The 15,268-nt window shown below is 41.8% G+C and overlaps 1 protein-coding gene across 3 annotated transcripts in view; it reads right to left on the reverse strand.

Moving 5' to 3' along the window:
• Positions 1-15,268, reverse strand: part of tlk1a (tousled-like kinase 1a) — a 30,147-nt gene that overhangs the window by 5,492 nt on the left and 9,387 nt on the right. For all 3 annotated transcript variants that reach the window (XM_046362918.1, XM_046362919.1, XM_046362920.1), the window contains 10 exons: positions 5,220-5,350; positions 4,963-5,034; positions 2,432-2,470; positions 2,074-2,149; positions 1,918-1,961; positions 1,573-1,668; positions 1,329-1,415; positions 1,136-1,228; positions 373-483; positions 95-231 (listed from right to left, as the gene is read on the reverse strand). In XM_046362918.1, the coding sequence (XP_046218874.1) occupies positions 95-231; positions 373-483; positions 1,136-1,228; positions 1,329-1,415; positions 1,573-1,668; positions 1,918-1,961; positions 2,074-2,149; positions 2,432-2,470; positions 4,963-5,034; positions 5,220-5,350 (886 nt within the window). The remainder of the gene's footprint in view (positions 1-94; positions 232-372; positions 484-1,135; positions 1,229-1,328; positions 1,416-1,572; positions 1,669-1,917; positions 1,962-2,073; positions 2,150-2,431; positions 2,471-4,962; positions 5,035-5,219; positions 5,351-15,268) is intronic.

Raw genomic sequence — 15,268 nt, forward strand, 5'->3', positions numbered from 1 at the left:
ATGTCTTTGATCCCTCGTTGAAAGATAAATACATGTAGCTTGCCAACCATATCATAGTTGAAAGTTAAGTTGACCTGGAATCTAAGGTACTCACTTGACTAGGTTTTGGAAGGCAAAGCCATCTGTCCACTGCTCTGTGAAGGAGGCTCCATGTCGTACAGTGGTAAAATGGCCTAACCGTAGTCTGTCTTGCATACTCTTCTCCCGGCACGCCTGCTTTTCCTGGGTGCTCTAAGCAACACATACACAATGTCAGGCATCACGGACTGATACACAATACCAGATTACTCATACGGAAATGCAAAAGACTTGGCACAACGTCAAAAGCCAGACATGCCGGGCTTTAGACATTCCACTTTGAAATGAAAGTACCTTTTCTATGAGCAACTTCTTGCTCATGGTGATGCATTTATTTAAGCGTTCTTTATACTTTTCAAGTAATTTCTGTTGTTCATCTATCTGTCTCCTGAGATCACAGTTTGCCTATGGAGAAACACACATTAGGTTAATCATTACAATTCTAACACCCAGGACCTCTAAACAGAATTAAAACAGTCAGTCTAGCATGGATAACATGCATTTTTGTATGTACTTTTGAGTCCACTGGCAGCACACTGAACTGTGTTTTAATTGATCTGTGTTCAGTTGTGCCAGAGTAATATATCACTGACACTTAAAGTTCTTAACTTCTTTGGAATAGGGGGCAGCATTTTCACTTTTGGATGAAAAGCATGCACAGAGTAAACTACCTCCTACTCAGTCCCAGATGCTAATATATGCATATTATTATTAGATAGAAAACACTCAAGTTTGTCTGTGAGTATAACAGAATTCATATGGCAGGCAAAAACCAGAGAAAAAAATCCAAACAGGAAGTGGGAAGTCCGGTTTGATTGATTCTATACTTAGTTTGACAAGTTTCTACGACCTGTAATATAACTTTTTGAGCTTTTCGTCCGACGTTCGGCTGGACTTGAACGCGCGTTTGGATTTGTTTATCAAACGCCCTAACAAAAGAAGCTATTTGGACATCAATGATGTAAATGATGAATGGGGTTTCGCAGTCCTAGACAGGTTAAGTCCCTCATTGTGTTTATGCTGAGGTTCTTTGTGCTCATTAGACAGCTTTTCTTACCCTAAGCAAATCATCTATTCTGCCTTCTTTTTTCTCAAGGTCCAGGTTCTTGTTACTTTCAAGGGCAGCCAACTTGAGTCCCGTCAGGTCAGTCTGCAAAGAAAACAAATAGAACCAATTCTTAAAATGCACCAACACAATGCCAGTTATTCAAAAAGTGCTGAACGCACATACTAATGGTTGTCATCCTCACCTGCACACATTTGACTGCTAGCTGTTTAGGATGCATCACATGGTCCCCAAAAGACAGACTCGTAGGAGATGAGCCGTTTTGCCTAATCTGAAACATACCATCAATATTACTTATAAACATTGACTGTTTAAAATAGGCCTGTCTGGCTCTGGGCTGTTCTGGCCTGGACAAGGATACTAGCCGTCTTCGGTTTCAAATGGCAACAAGCGGTAAATTAATTGAAGTGGATATGGGGGTAACTTACACTGGAAACCTGCGCGGTGTGGGAATGTGAGTTCTGGGGTGAGCGGATCACTGGGGGGAGACCGCTCACAGGACTGGACCCATTCCCTCCTTGGAACTGGAGAAAGAGAGGCCACCAGTGTGAGTGCAATCATTGTTTTTGCCAAGTGGCAGGCAGAGGCACAGAAAGCCTCCTTTATGTTTGGTTCTGTTTACTGCCTCTGAGTGAAATGGAACTTCATTGATATTCTCCAAAACAGAAAACCTCTCAGATGAACACCAAACGTGGTGCTCCAGCACACAGGGACATTAAGAGTAGAACTTCACTTAAAAGACATTTAGCATGCGCCCAACTCATGTAACTTACATCAAAATAATCACTAATTTTGGGTCCTCGCACGATAGACTTCCCTGTGAGAGAGAAAATACATTTACCATTGACAATCATTTAGAAATTATGGCCATCATATAGTAGTGACTATTTGTACCCAGAGCATAACAGAAACGGCTTAAGGGACGTTACCTTGGCTGCTCTCTGATTGGATATCAGGTTTCCTTTTTCTTCCCCTGGATGATTCAGAGTGTTTCTTTTCAGGAGTCTGTCCAAGAAAAACTCAGTTTAACCAATAACCACCATCTGGTAGGTTATACAAGTAGAGTTACTTTGATTCCTTGAAATGTCAAGATGAGGATGTAATGACGGTTTTGAAAAACAAAAGCGTTGTGAATATACTGTAGCAGCAGCAAAACGCCTAACCTACAGCCTGCTAAGGGAGTTCCTGAACATAGGTGAACTGACCAACCACTGCTGCCTACCGGCCCAGCAGCTGACAAATGAAGGGGAACATAGCCTAGTATTCCAAATACAATGGAGTACCTACCGAATATGCAGGAGAGCTCCCCCTTTTCACATCGGAGCTCTGCAAACAAGAGGGGTACAGAGAATGAGTTCAATGTAATGAAATACATGACTAATATCATTTATAATTAGCCTGTTTTGACAGAGATTCATTGTATCTATCATTGCTATGCAGACGACACACAATTAATCTTCTCCTTTCCCCCTTCTGATGACCAGGTGGCGAATCGCATCTCTGCATGTCTGGCAGACATATCAGTGTGGATGACGGATCACCACCTCAAGCTGAACAAGACGGAGCTGCTCTTCCTCCCGGGGAAGGACTGCCCGTTCCATGATCTCGCCATCACGGTTGACAACTCCATTGTGTCCTCCTCCCAGAGCGCTAAGAACCTTGGCGTGATCCTGGACAACAAACTGTCGTTCTCAACTAACATCAAGGCGGTGGCCCGTTCCTGTAGGTTCATGCTCTACAACATCCGCAGAGTACGACCCTGCCTCACACAGGAAGCAGGTCCTAATCCAGGCACTTGTCATCTCCCGTCTGGATTACTGCAAAAACCCCTACAACTCATCCAGAACGCCGCAGCCCGTCTAGTGTTCAACCTTCCCAAGTTCTCTCACGTCACCCCGCTCCTCCGCTCTCTCCACTGGCTTCCAGTTGAAGCTCGCATCCGCCAAGACCATGGTGCTTGCCTATGGAGCTGTGAGGGGAACGGCACCTTTCCAGGCTCTGATCAGGCCCTACACCCAAATAAGGGCACTGCGTTCATCCACCTCTGGCCTGCTCGCCTCCCTACCACTGAGGAAGTACAGTTCCCGCTCAGCTCAGTCAAAACTGTTCGCTGCTCTGGCTCCCCAATGGTGGAACAAACTCCCTCACGACGCCAGGACAGCGGAGTCAATCACCACCTTCCGGAGACATCTGAAACCCCACCTCTTTAAGGAATACCTAGGATAGGATAAAGTAATCCTTCTCACCCCCTCCCCCCTTAAAATATTTAGATGCACTATTGTAAAGTGGTTGTTCCACTGGATGTCATAAGGTGAATGCACCAATTTGTAAGTCGCTCTGGATAAGAGCGTCTGCTAAATGACTTAAATGTAATGTAAATGTATTGGAAAGCTTAAGACTAATGGAAGAATTTCAACAGTTGAGAGAGGATATTTATCTATGGCCAATGCAGCCCGTTGGCAGTTTTGGGCCACAGGCTGAGAGAAATAAAGACAAAAGCGACTACAGCAGGTAACAGGTAACTGTGGCACAAAGATTAACTAGCCTTTTCTAATGTCTGATTCAAATCTCAATGACAGAGTATACGCACACTGCCCAATTCTGATCTTTTGACCAATCATATCAGATCTTTTTCAGAACCGATTTGATTGGTCAAAATACCAATTAGTTAAAAATAGACTGCCTGTGTAATACTGAGCTATACTTATGGAGGGGGAAAAAAATAAGATCGCCAAACAAGGAATAATCATGATCAACCAATTTAATTAATTACCAACCACCATGGTAACATGAGGATTTTGCCCTACAAAAGAAAAGCATTAAAATGCTTAAACTGAGAAAACCCAAACTAAATCAAAAAGGAGTAGACTATTTCAACCAGGCAGAGGAATCCTCGTGACATTTATGCAAGACCCCAGGTCCAGGACAGAGCCTTGTGCAGAGAATCTGCTGACAGGTGCTAGTCTGATTGAGTGTGTCAACAGTGCATCATTAGGGAGTGTATGACGTATGGTAGCATCTGTGTGGGTGACATCTGTGCAGATTCAGCAGCAGAGGCGGCCAGAGAGGATTTATTCTGCCTCCTCCTCTCCCCCCTCGATCATGCTCACACACAGGCCTCCATCCGTGACTTATTAAACCAGTCAAACTGTACAGAAGGGAGGGGAGCAGACAGGCACCTGCACAGTCAGGTTGCTAGTATACTCGCACACTCCACTGCAGTGGTTCAGGCTTCTTTATTCCAGACAATGTTGGAGCCCACCACCCCACATAAACAGGCTGCGACACTGCAGCCCCACCCAAGTTGGAAGCCATTTGTGTTTTGCCTTCATTAGCGTAGAGCTGTGCTGCCAAACACAGGAAAACAGTGTGGAGGGAGGCACAGACGCAGCATGATGCCTGTGATCAGACTGCCCTGGCACAGACCGTGTTTGTACAGAGAGGTGAGAACTTGTGGTATGATGCGTCACAAGGCAGTTTAATTACAATAAGATTCCGCACATTTTTATTCTCTCTAGAGCTAGCTCCATCTTAGGTTGCGTCTGACATTTTCACCAGTGACAGAGGATCATATGAGGGTCCAGCTCCTCTCCCTCTGTGGGATCTCCCTGCTCACGCCAACCAGCCCATATCTGACATCCAATCAAAACAGGTCTAATCCAAACAAAGGATGGAATGTCAGACAACAAAAAAAAACACTGAAAAGCCATGAAAACCAGTTATATCGTCTGACAAGAGCCCGTTCAAACAAACATGCACATTGATTAATTATATAATGTTTCACTAAAACTGTAACACCACCATGTTAAGAAACATACCTCTGACTCTTTGTCACTGGAAGACCCCAGGCTTCCAAAACTTTGATTTGAACAGTCATTGTTCGTCATTCCCTGAAAACAAAAACAGAGGTACGTCATGACGTTCTTCTGAAAAGAAACCACGACAACTATTTACTTTATTTTTGTTACACAAAATAAGCCCAACAGACAATTAGACTAGCTGAAAACATGCAGCCAAGTGTTACTGTAGTAATGTGAGTGTATGGGGATCAGGGGTTTGAGGCAAGCGCACACACTTTGGTTCCCCCGCTGGTGCTGCCAGTGCTGCCCCCGGTACTGCCCCCAGTACCAGTGACCGCACCCATGAAGCGAGCCTCCAGCAGCTCCTGTCTCCGGGGGTCCAGGCTGTGCAGCTCCTCCATGGTGCCTGGAAGAGAGGAGAAACACCACCTTAACATTAGAAGGTAAACCACTTATTGCCTACTCCTCCTTACATCCTCACATTTCTCTCAGTCATCCAACGCTGCAGAGTAGACCTGACTGCATCATGATCACCACTTCTATGTCAGGCCTTACTTGAAACGTTTAAGTAGGACATTTTATGAAACACATTTTATGAATGGTGACCATTAGAGTAGGATGCCAAGCCTGGGACAGGCAATGTAACGTCACAATTTTTATGTTGCACCTTACTGAACTCGATCTTAATGTATAGCCTACTCAGCAGCCTTACATCTACCTATTATTTTAGGCCTATACAAGGAAAACCAGAAAGTCTGGCTCTTTTTACAATTTCTTCATGACAAAATTGAGACAAACTACAGAAAGCACACCGAGGTCCACCACTATCTGAAAACTGTTGTATTTCATTGACTTGATCTGAAGCGTCGACCATAACTGAGACCAGGTATACAGCAAATTCAGTTTCAGGCTGACACAAGGATACTTCAGGATTTTGGCAATGAAGCCCTTTATCTACTTCCCCAGAGTCCAATGAACTCTTGGATACCATGTTTAGGTCTCTGCATGCAGTTTGAAGAAAGTTGCCAACTAGCGTTAGTGCAATTGCTAAATTGCGTTAGCAAAATTAAGCAGTCTACGGTAACTGCTCGCATTCTAGTAGATACAGTACCATAGACTTCCAGTCATTGCGGCAACGCTAGTTAGCACTGGCTCGCAAAATATCCTTCAAGGGATGCAAATTCGGTCAATTTCATTGCAGACTAACCAACAGTTAAATTTGTTCCAAACAGTAAAATGAAGTGACCAACAGAAAATACTATGCATGGAAGACATTTTTCATTAAAACCTTGAAAAAAACAAAAACAAACACACGACAATAGCAAGGCTATCCTCTAATATTATCGCACATGAAACTACAGTAATGAAGCGGAGACTGAACACATTTTCAAACATTTGCCAAAATGCAATTTGCGGTTAGACACCGTTCTAAAAAGACGCATCTGATGCGAGCCGTTTCATGTGACAGAGATGAACATCTCCATTCGAAACTGAGGGAAAATGTAAACATGCAACAACGAGGATGGGTTGTTAATACGATTAGGATTGTGCCTTTGGGTTCTGGACAACTAAATAGTTGATATGAAATCCAGTACTGAGAGAAAGTCTGAATCAGCTGTTTCATGCTGCTCCTCCCTCCTCCCTGCTGCTCCTCCCTCTCCCACTGCTCCCTGCGCCTGTCAGTTTGTTTTGTGCATGGGCTGCATCTCAATCCACCGAAGGGCAGCCTTCCGAATCGGCGGTGGAAGGTGGCCGAGGTACAGCTGTGCTTGTTAGACCGCGAGACGCCTCGAAAAAGTCTGTATCATCAGAACAGTTTGGCATACTAACTAATATGACCACTCAATGGAAAGATGAGCCCCTCACCAACACAGCGATGTTCTCGGTTGTACTCTAGTAGTCGGTATTGACTACTACCAACTTGTTTGTAGTGTTCAGTTTGGGCTACACACTAATATGACCAGTCTATGGGAAGGTGAGAATCTCAAACATGTCTGTTGTTTTACTCTAGGAAGCCCACGAGTGTCACACAGCTCACCTGTAGGTAGGCCAGTATCAGTAAAAATAAAATAAATGGAAGTATACCAAACATTAGGAGTGCATCTGGCACCTACTATGATACCCCGTTCAAAACGCAATTAAATATTTTGTCTTTCCCATTCACCTTCTGAATGGCACACATACACAATTCATGTCTCAAGGATTCAAAAATCCTTCTTTTGACCAGTCTCCTCCCCCTCATCTACACTGGTTGAAGTGGATTTACCAAGACATCAATAAGGGATCATAGCTTTAACACCAGCCATGTTGGCGGGTGGTCAGGGCTCCACAGAGTGAGCATTTCTTCATTTGTAAATAAAACTAGTAAAGTATGATCACATTTACAGTACCAGTCAAAAGTTGACACTTACTCATTTCAGGGTTTTTCGGAATAATAGTGAAGACATCAGAACTATGAAATAACAGTTGGAATCAGAGAACAGACTAGCAGCTGTCCACACAAACATACTTTTGGGTCATGTAGTATCAATATTTAAAGTTTCAACTGCTAGGGAAGAAAAAAAAGAAGAAAGAAGCTACTACTGGTCATACTCAATTTCACAGGCAATTTTGTCTCTCATCTGTAATATTTTTGTGAAGACTTCCGTCACAAAAGGTATGAAATTAAATATACCACATTACTTCTTACTAGTAGTACATTTATGGTTTTAGGAATATTACAAAGCACGCTCATCTGCTTTTGTGTTTTGTTGGTGTAATTGCAACAAAAAAACTATATTTGGGTTGTTAAAATCTGAGTGGGTGGTAGATTAAATATATATAATTATAGGCCCTGATTGCATTATAGGCCCTGAAGCTAAGAGCAGGTGTTCTTAATGTTTTGTATACTCCAAAAGTAGTTTAGTGCCCCAAAATGTAGTATTTCTTATATATAGGACAGACACTCAAGTAAAACTGAGTTTAACTATTTTGCAGATATGAAAAGATCATTCTAAAAAGAAATTTTTAAAAAATCAGTAAAAAAACATCAAATTCCCAGTTAATGCTACAAAACCAACTTTTAGGTTTTAAAAATAGGTTATATTTGACTCAATTCCATGATGTAGAGTAAGGCATTGTTGGCAGAATAGATGGATGCAGTTCAATGCATGATGAATATAATTCACCAATACATTTCCTGGTAGTCCCAAAAATATTGCTCTCTGGTTGTAACTCACAGCTGGCCTGGTACATTGTTTGCAACCTCCACCCATTCAGGATTAGGGCTGGGCGATATGAACAAAAAATATCAGTATTCGATTTTTTGAATAAATACTCAATATACTTTGAGTAGTTCATGACCCTAGGGTGGCAATACAAATAATTTCTTTCAAAATGGGGCTTCAATACAACTCTAAACAAAAATACATTTCTGTACTTCTATCATCATTTCACACTGTGCCACTAAGCATGACACGAGCCAAAATAAATCTAGACCTAGTTAATTGGTGAACTGGTGGCATCATGGAAATTATGATTAACCTAATTCTATAGTTGGAAACAGTGGAAAGCACCTAGTATAAATTGTCTGACGTGAATAAGTCAGTGAGGAATTATTGACAGAGTAAGAACCAGTGTTGGTCAGTGTTTCCAGGTGACCCTAATTAGATGTTACATGTTCTCTTACTTCATGTAGCTAGTTAGGTGAATGAATATGTTGGCTATTACTCTCTGATAAGCCGGTTTGTACAGTGGTATCTTATCTAGGCCTACATCAGAATCGGTACCAGGCTGTATTAGCCAACTAGCTGCGTTTGCTTTAACTCTTAGTACATTTAGCAAGCTAGCGATTAGCCTCAGCAGCTAAAAAAAAATATTGTAGCAAAACCTTGCTAATAAAAGAAACTAGCAAATAGTAAGATGCACAAACGAATAGTGCAATTATAGAAACGCTTGTGGAAAGCAGCATGTCACCAACATTGTTGCATCCATCGACCCATGCAGACTGAACCGCAAGAAAGTGCTTGGTCCAACAACTGCTCTCTCCTTGAGTGACAGGGGGCAAGGCTTGTTGTGGTTAGTGGCATTCAGCAGCAGGGAGAGATGAGTCAAATATAAAACAGAGTAAACTACATTTACATTTTACATTTAAGTCATTTAGCAGACGCGCTTATCCAGAGCGACTTACAAATTGGTGCATTCACCTTATGAAATTGGTGCATTCACCTTAAACTATCACATAGACCCCTTTCTGTGTTTGCAAACGAGGGAGATGTGCGCAAGTTGGTGGCAGAACACCCGTTCTTATTGAACGCCAGCAACAGAAAATCTGTGCGTGACGTCAGTGTGTGGTGTACTGGAAAAGGGTCTATTTAACAAACCAAACATTGAAACACTGTTATAGAAGATAAAGTAAAAACTCAAACTGGTCTGTGCATCAATACCGGTATACAGTCAAATATAGCATACCACCCAGCCCTGTTCAGGTTACACCGTTTTAGTTTATGACTCAATATTCTGGACAAAAATGGATGAAACTAAGGCTGGGAATGTCAATACAATCATCTGTGGATCTATTGGGGCGGTATGCAAATTGAAGTGGGTCTAGAGTGTCAGGTAAAGTGGAGGTGATATAATCCTAAACTAGCTTCTCAAAGCACTTCATGATGACAGAAGTGAGTGCGATGAGGCGACAGTCATTGGGTACAGGAACAATGGTGGACATCTTGAAGCAAGTGGGGACAGCAGACGGATGTTCGTAAACACTCCAGCCAGCTGGTCTGCGCATGCTCAGAGAACACAGCTAGGGATGACGTCTGGGCCGGCAGCCTTATGAGGGTTAACACGCTTAAATGTCTTAATAATAATAATATCGGCCACAGAGAATGAGAGCCCACAGAGTGCTCTGGAGCGGGCGTGTCGATGACACAGTGTTATCCTCAAAGTGGGCGAAGGTGTTTAAGCTTGTCCGGGAGCAAGACTGTCCATGATGTGGCTGGTTTTCGCTTTGTAATCTGACTGCCTGGAGTCCCTGCCACATAAGTCTCATGTCTGAGCAGGTAAATTGCAACTCCACTGTCTCTGTAATGACATTTTGACTGGGATTGTCTACGAACAGCATAACTGCACTGTTTGTATTCTACCATATTCCCAGTCACCTTGCCGTGGTTAAATGCAGTGGTTGGCGCTTTCAGTTCTGCATGAATGCTGCAATCTATCCACAGTTTTTGGTTTGGGTAGGTTTTAATAGCCAGTGGGAACAACCCGCCCTATACACTTCCTGATGAACTCAGTCACTGTGCACGTCAATGTTATTCTCGAAGGCAACCCGGAACATATCCCAGTCTGCGTGATCAAATCTTTAAACAATCCAATTGGTCAGACCAGTATAGCATCGACCTTAACACAGGTAAGTCCTGTTTGGGTTTCTGCCTATAGGAAGGGAGGAGCAGAATGGAGTCATGATCTGATTGCCAAAGGGAGGGCGTTGTGGCCATCCCGGAAGGGAAAGTAACACATGTTTTTGAAGCTCAAGTACTACAGGCAATGTCTTGATAGAACTTTGGGAATGTTTTCCTCAAATTTGCTTTGTTAGCCTTGTGACTAGGGGGCAGTATTTTCATTTTTGGAAAAATAACGTTCCCGTAGTAAACGGGATATTTTGTCAGGATAAGATGCTAGAATATGCATGTAATTGACAGCTTAGGATAGAAAACTCTAAAGTTTCCAAAACTGTAAAAATATTGTCTGAGTATAACAGAACTGATGTTGCAGGCAAAAGCCTGAGAAAAATCCAATCCGGAAGTGCCTCATGTTTTGAAAGCGCTGCGTTCCAATGCATCCCAATTGAGTAGTGAATGGGCTATCAACCAGATTACTCTTTCTCCGTATTCCCAAAGGGGTCTACAGCGTTGTGACGTAGTTTTACACATTTATGTTGAAGAATACCCATAAGCAGCTACATTGCGCAAGTGGTCACCTGATGGCTCCCATAGTGACTCTCACGTAAATTACAGGAGGTAGCCATTATTCCAATCGGTCCTAATGAAAATCAAATTGTCCCGACGGATATATTATCGATTTAATTTGATTGCTTTTCCGATTTCCGAGACCAAGTTACCTGCTGCTAGCTGGACAAAATGCTATGCTAGGCTATCGATAAACTTACACAAATGCTTGTCTAGCTTTGGCTGTAAAGCATATTTTGAAAATGATGACAGGGTGATTAACAAAAGGCTAAGCTGTGTCTCAATATATTTCATTTGTGATTTTCATGAATAGGAATATTTTCTAGGAATATTTATGTCCGTTGCGTTATGCTAATTAGTGTCAGTCGATGATTACACTCCCGCATGCGGGATGGGTAGTCACTAGAGGTTAAAGCCCCGAGCTACAATAAATTGCGGCCTCAGGATGTGTGGTTTCCGGTTGACACAAAGTCCAGTGTAGTTCCTTGAAGGCCGTGGTGGTATTGGCTTGAGGGGGAATATACACGGCTGTGATTATAACGTCACTTGATTGTGAGGTATTCTAGGTCGGGTAAACAAAAGGATGTGAGATCCCTGTACGTTATCACAATCACACCATGAGTAGTTAATCATACACCTCCACCTCCACCTTCTTCCCGGGGAGTTCTTTTTTCCCATCTGTTCGATGTACTGAGAACCCAGCTGGCTGTATGGACTGGCACAGTATATAAGGAGAGTCATGATTCCATAAACCAGTATGTTACAGTCCCAAGATAGACATCGGGGAGCTGAGCTCATCTACTTTACTGTCCAGGGACTGAACATTAGCAAGTAATATACACTCGGAAGCGCTGGATGAAGTCCACGCCGAATACCTCTTCCCGCCGGCAGCGTCTTGGAGCAGCCTCTGGGATAAGTTTGATTACCAGTTGTGCATTTGGTTTGCTAATTTAGTAGCTAGTTAGCCATCTAGCGGAATAGTTTGCTTCATCCAAAATGAAGCATTTGCTTGGTAACAGCAGAGACTACCCTGCTGGATCATGAGTAGTGATGCACCGATAACACATTTTTGGCCGATACCGATATTTTCCTTGCAACAAAAAAACAAACAGATATTTAACATTTTGGCGGCCTTAAGCATTCTAGTACAGTTAAATAGTTAACACCACACACATGGACACAGCGGTCTACGGCACTGTATCGCAGTGCAAGAGGCGTCACTACAGTCCCTGGTTCGAATCCAGGCTCTATCACACCAAACATGCACAGCATGACAGTATACCCAGAGAATTCTTTCAGAACAGAAAGCTTCAGGAAAAAAAAGTGCTTCAACAGTGGAAGTCAGTCAGCTAGAAGGCATTGATGTCATTTTATAAAAGGTGATAAGCAGAAATAAGGGAGTACTCTCACATAGTAGTACATGTGAGTTTCTCTTTCAAACAATCCCCTGGCCTTGTACACAGCTAATAGCTAACATTATCCAAAGCAAGCAACCCTATCAGTAGCTAGCTAAGTAACAGCACAGATTAAAACTGATGAGGTCTACTGGACATCTTACTGTAGAAATGATTGTTGAAAACAAGTCTAGGTTGGAACTAGAGGTCGATCGATTATGATTTTTTCAACACTGATACCGATTATTGGAGGACCAAAAAAAGCCGATACAGATTAGTCGGCAGATTACATTTTTTCAATTTGTAATAATGACAATTACAACAATACTGAATGAACACTTATTTGAACTTAATATAATACAATCAAATCAATTTAGCCTCAAATAAATAAACATGTTCAATTTGGTTTAAATAATGCAAAAACAAAGTGTTGGAGAAGAAAGTAAAAGTGCAAAAAAGTGCCATGTAAAAGTGCCATGTAAAAAAGCTAACGTTTCAGTTCCTTGCTCAGAACATATGAAAGCTGGTGGTTCCTTTTCACATGAGTCTTCAATATTCCCAAGTAAGAAGTTTTAAGTTATTACAGGAATTATAGGACTCTCGCTCTTTACCATTTGTATTTCATATACCTTTGACTATTGGATGTTCTTATAGGCACTATACTATTGCCAGTGTAACAGTATAGCTTCAGTTCCTCTCCTCGTCCCTACCTGGGCTCGAACCAGGAACACGTCGACAACAGCCACCCTCGAAGCATCGTTATCCATCGCTCCACAAAAGCCGCGGCCCTTGCAGTGCAAGGGGAACAACTACTCCAAGTCTCAGAGCGAGTGACGTTTGAAACGCTATTAGCGCGCACCCCACTAACTAGCTAGCCATTTCACATCGGTTACACCAGCCTAATCTCAGGAGTTTATAGGCTTGAAGTCATAAACAGAGCAATGCTTCAAGCATTGCGAAGAGCTACAGGCTAACGCACAAATGTGCTGTTTGAATGAATGCTTACGAGCCTGGTGCTGCCCACCACCGCTCAGTCAGACTGCTCTATCAAATCATAGACTTAATTATAACAGAACACACAGAAATACGAACCTTAGGTCATTAATATGGTCAAATCCGGAAACGATAATTTCCAAAAGAAAACGTTTATTCTTTCAGTGAAATACAGAACCGTTCCGTATTTTATCTAACATCCATAAGTCTAAATTATTATCCATAAATCTAAACACAATTTCCCTAGTTTAATATTGCCTGCTAACATTAATTTATTTTGACTAAATATGCAGGTTTAAATATATATACTTCTATGTATTGATTTTAAGAAAGGCATTGATGTTCATGGTTAGGTACATTCGTGCAACGATTATGCTTTTCGCAAATGCGCCTTTGTTAAATCATCCCCGTTTAGCGAAGTTGGCTGCCTTTGTTAGGAATAAATAGTCACAGTTCACAACGAGCCAGGCGGCCTAAACTGCTGCATATACCCCGATTCTGTTGCACAGAACGCAAGAAAAGTGACAATTTCCCTAGTTAAAAGAAATTCATGTTAGCAGGCAATATTAACTAAATATGCAGGTTTAAAAATATATACTTGTGTATTCATTTTAAGAAAGGCGTTGACGTTTATGGTTAGGTACACATTGGTGCAACGACGGTGCTTTTTTTGCAAAAGCACTTGTTAAATCACCCGTTTGCAAAGTAGGCTATGATTCAATTTTAAATTAACAGGCACCACATCGATTATATGCAACGCAGGAAGCTATATAAACTAGTAATATTATCAGCCATGTGTGGTTAACTAGTGATTATGTTAAGATTGTTTTTTATAAGATACGTTTAACTTCCCTAGGGTAGGGGGCACTATTTTCACCTCTGGATGAAAAGTGTGCCAAAAGTAAACTGCCTGCTACTCAGGCTCAGAAGCTAGGATATGCATATAATTGGTAGATTTGGATAGAAAACCCTAAAGTTGCCAAAACTGTAAAAAATAATGTCTGAGTATAACAGAACTGATTTGGAAGGTGAAAACCTAAGAAATATCCATCCAGGAAGTAGGATTTTTTGTTTGTTTGTAGTTTTCTATTCAATGCCATCACAGTATCCATTGACTTAGGACTCAAATTGCAGTTCCTATGCCTTCCACTAGATGTCAACCGTCTTTAGAAATGGTTTCAGGCTTGTATTCTGAAAAATTAGGGAGTAAGACCAGTCAATGGCTGGACCCTAAAGTGTCAGAGAGCTTTTTCATGCGCAATCCCAAGAGCGCACCTTTCTTGTGTACCTTTTATATTGACGACGTTATTGTCCGGTTGAAATATTGATTATTTAGGCTAAAAACCTGAGGATTGAATTTAAACATCATTTGACATGTTTCTATGAACTTTACGGATACAATTTGGAGTTTTTTTGTCTGCCGGTTGTGACTGAGTTTGAGCCTGTGGATTACTGAAGCGTGTGAACAAAACAGAGGTGTTTGGATATAAAGAGAGACTATCGAACAAAACTAACATTTATTGAAAAATGAATGTCTGAGTGCAACCATATAAAGATCAAAGGTAAGTGATTCATTTTCTCTCTATTTCTGACTTGTGTAACTCTTCTACTTGGCTGGTTACTGTTTAATGATTTGTCTGCTGGACGATGTTCTCAAATAATCGTATGGTATGCTTTTGCCATAAAGCCTTTTTGAAATCTGACACCATGGTTGGATTCACAAGAAGTTAATCTTTAAACCTATGCATAACACGTATGTTTTCTGAATTTCTATAAATCAGTATCTGTTTTTGAATTTGGCACTCTGCAATTTCACTGGAAGTTGGTCAGGTGTGACGCTACCGTCGCACGTACCCTAGAGAGGTTAATGCTAGATAGCACCTTACCTTGGCTCCTTGCTGCACTCGCATAACAGGTAGTCAGACTCCCACGCAGTCTCCTCGTGGAGTGCAATGTAATCGGCCATAATCGGTGTCCAAAAATGCTGAT

This window comes from Oncorhynchus gorbuscha, linkage group LG09 (assembly GCF_021184085.1).
Source record: "Oncorhynchus gorbuscha isolate QuinsamMale2020 ecotype Even-year linkage group LG09, OgorEven_v1.0, whole genome shotgun sequence".
NCBI lineage: Eukaryota > Metazoa > Chordata > Actinopteri > Salmoniformes > Salmonidae > Oncorhynchus > Oncorhynchus gorbuscha.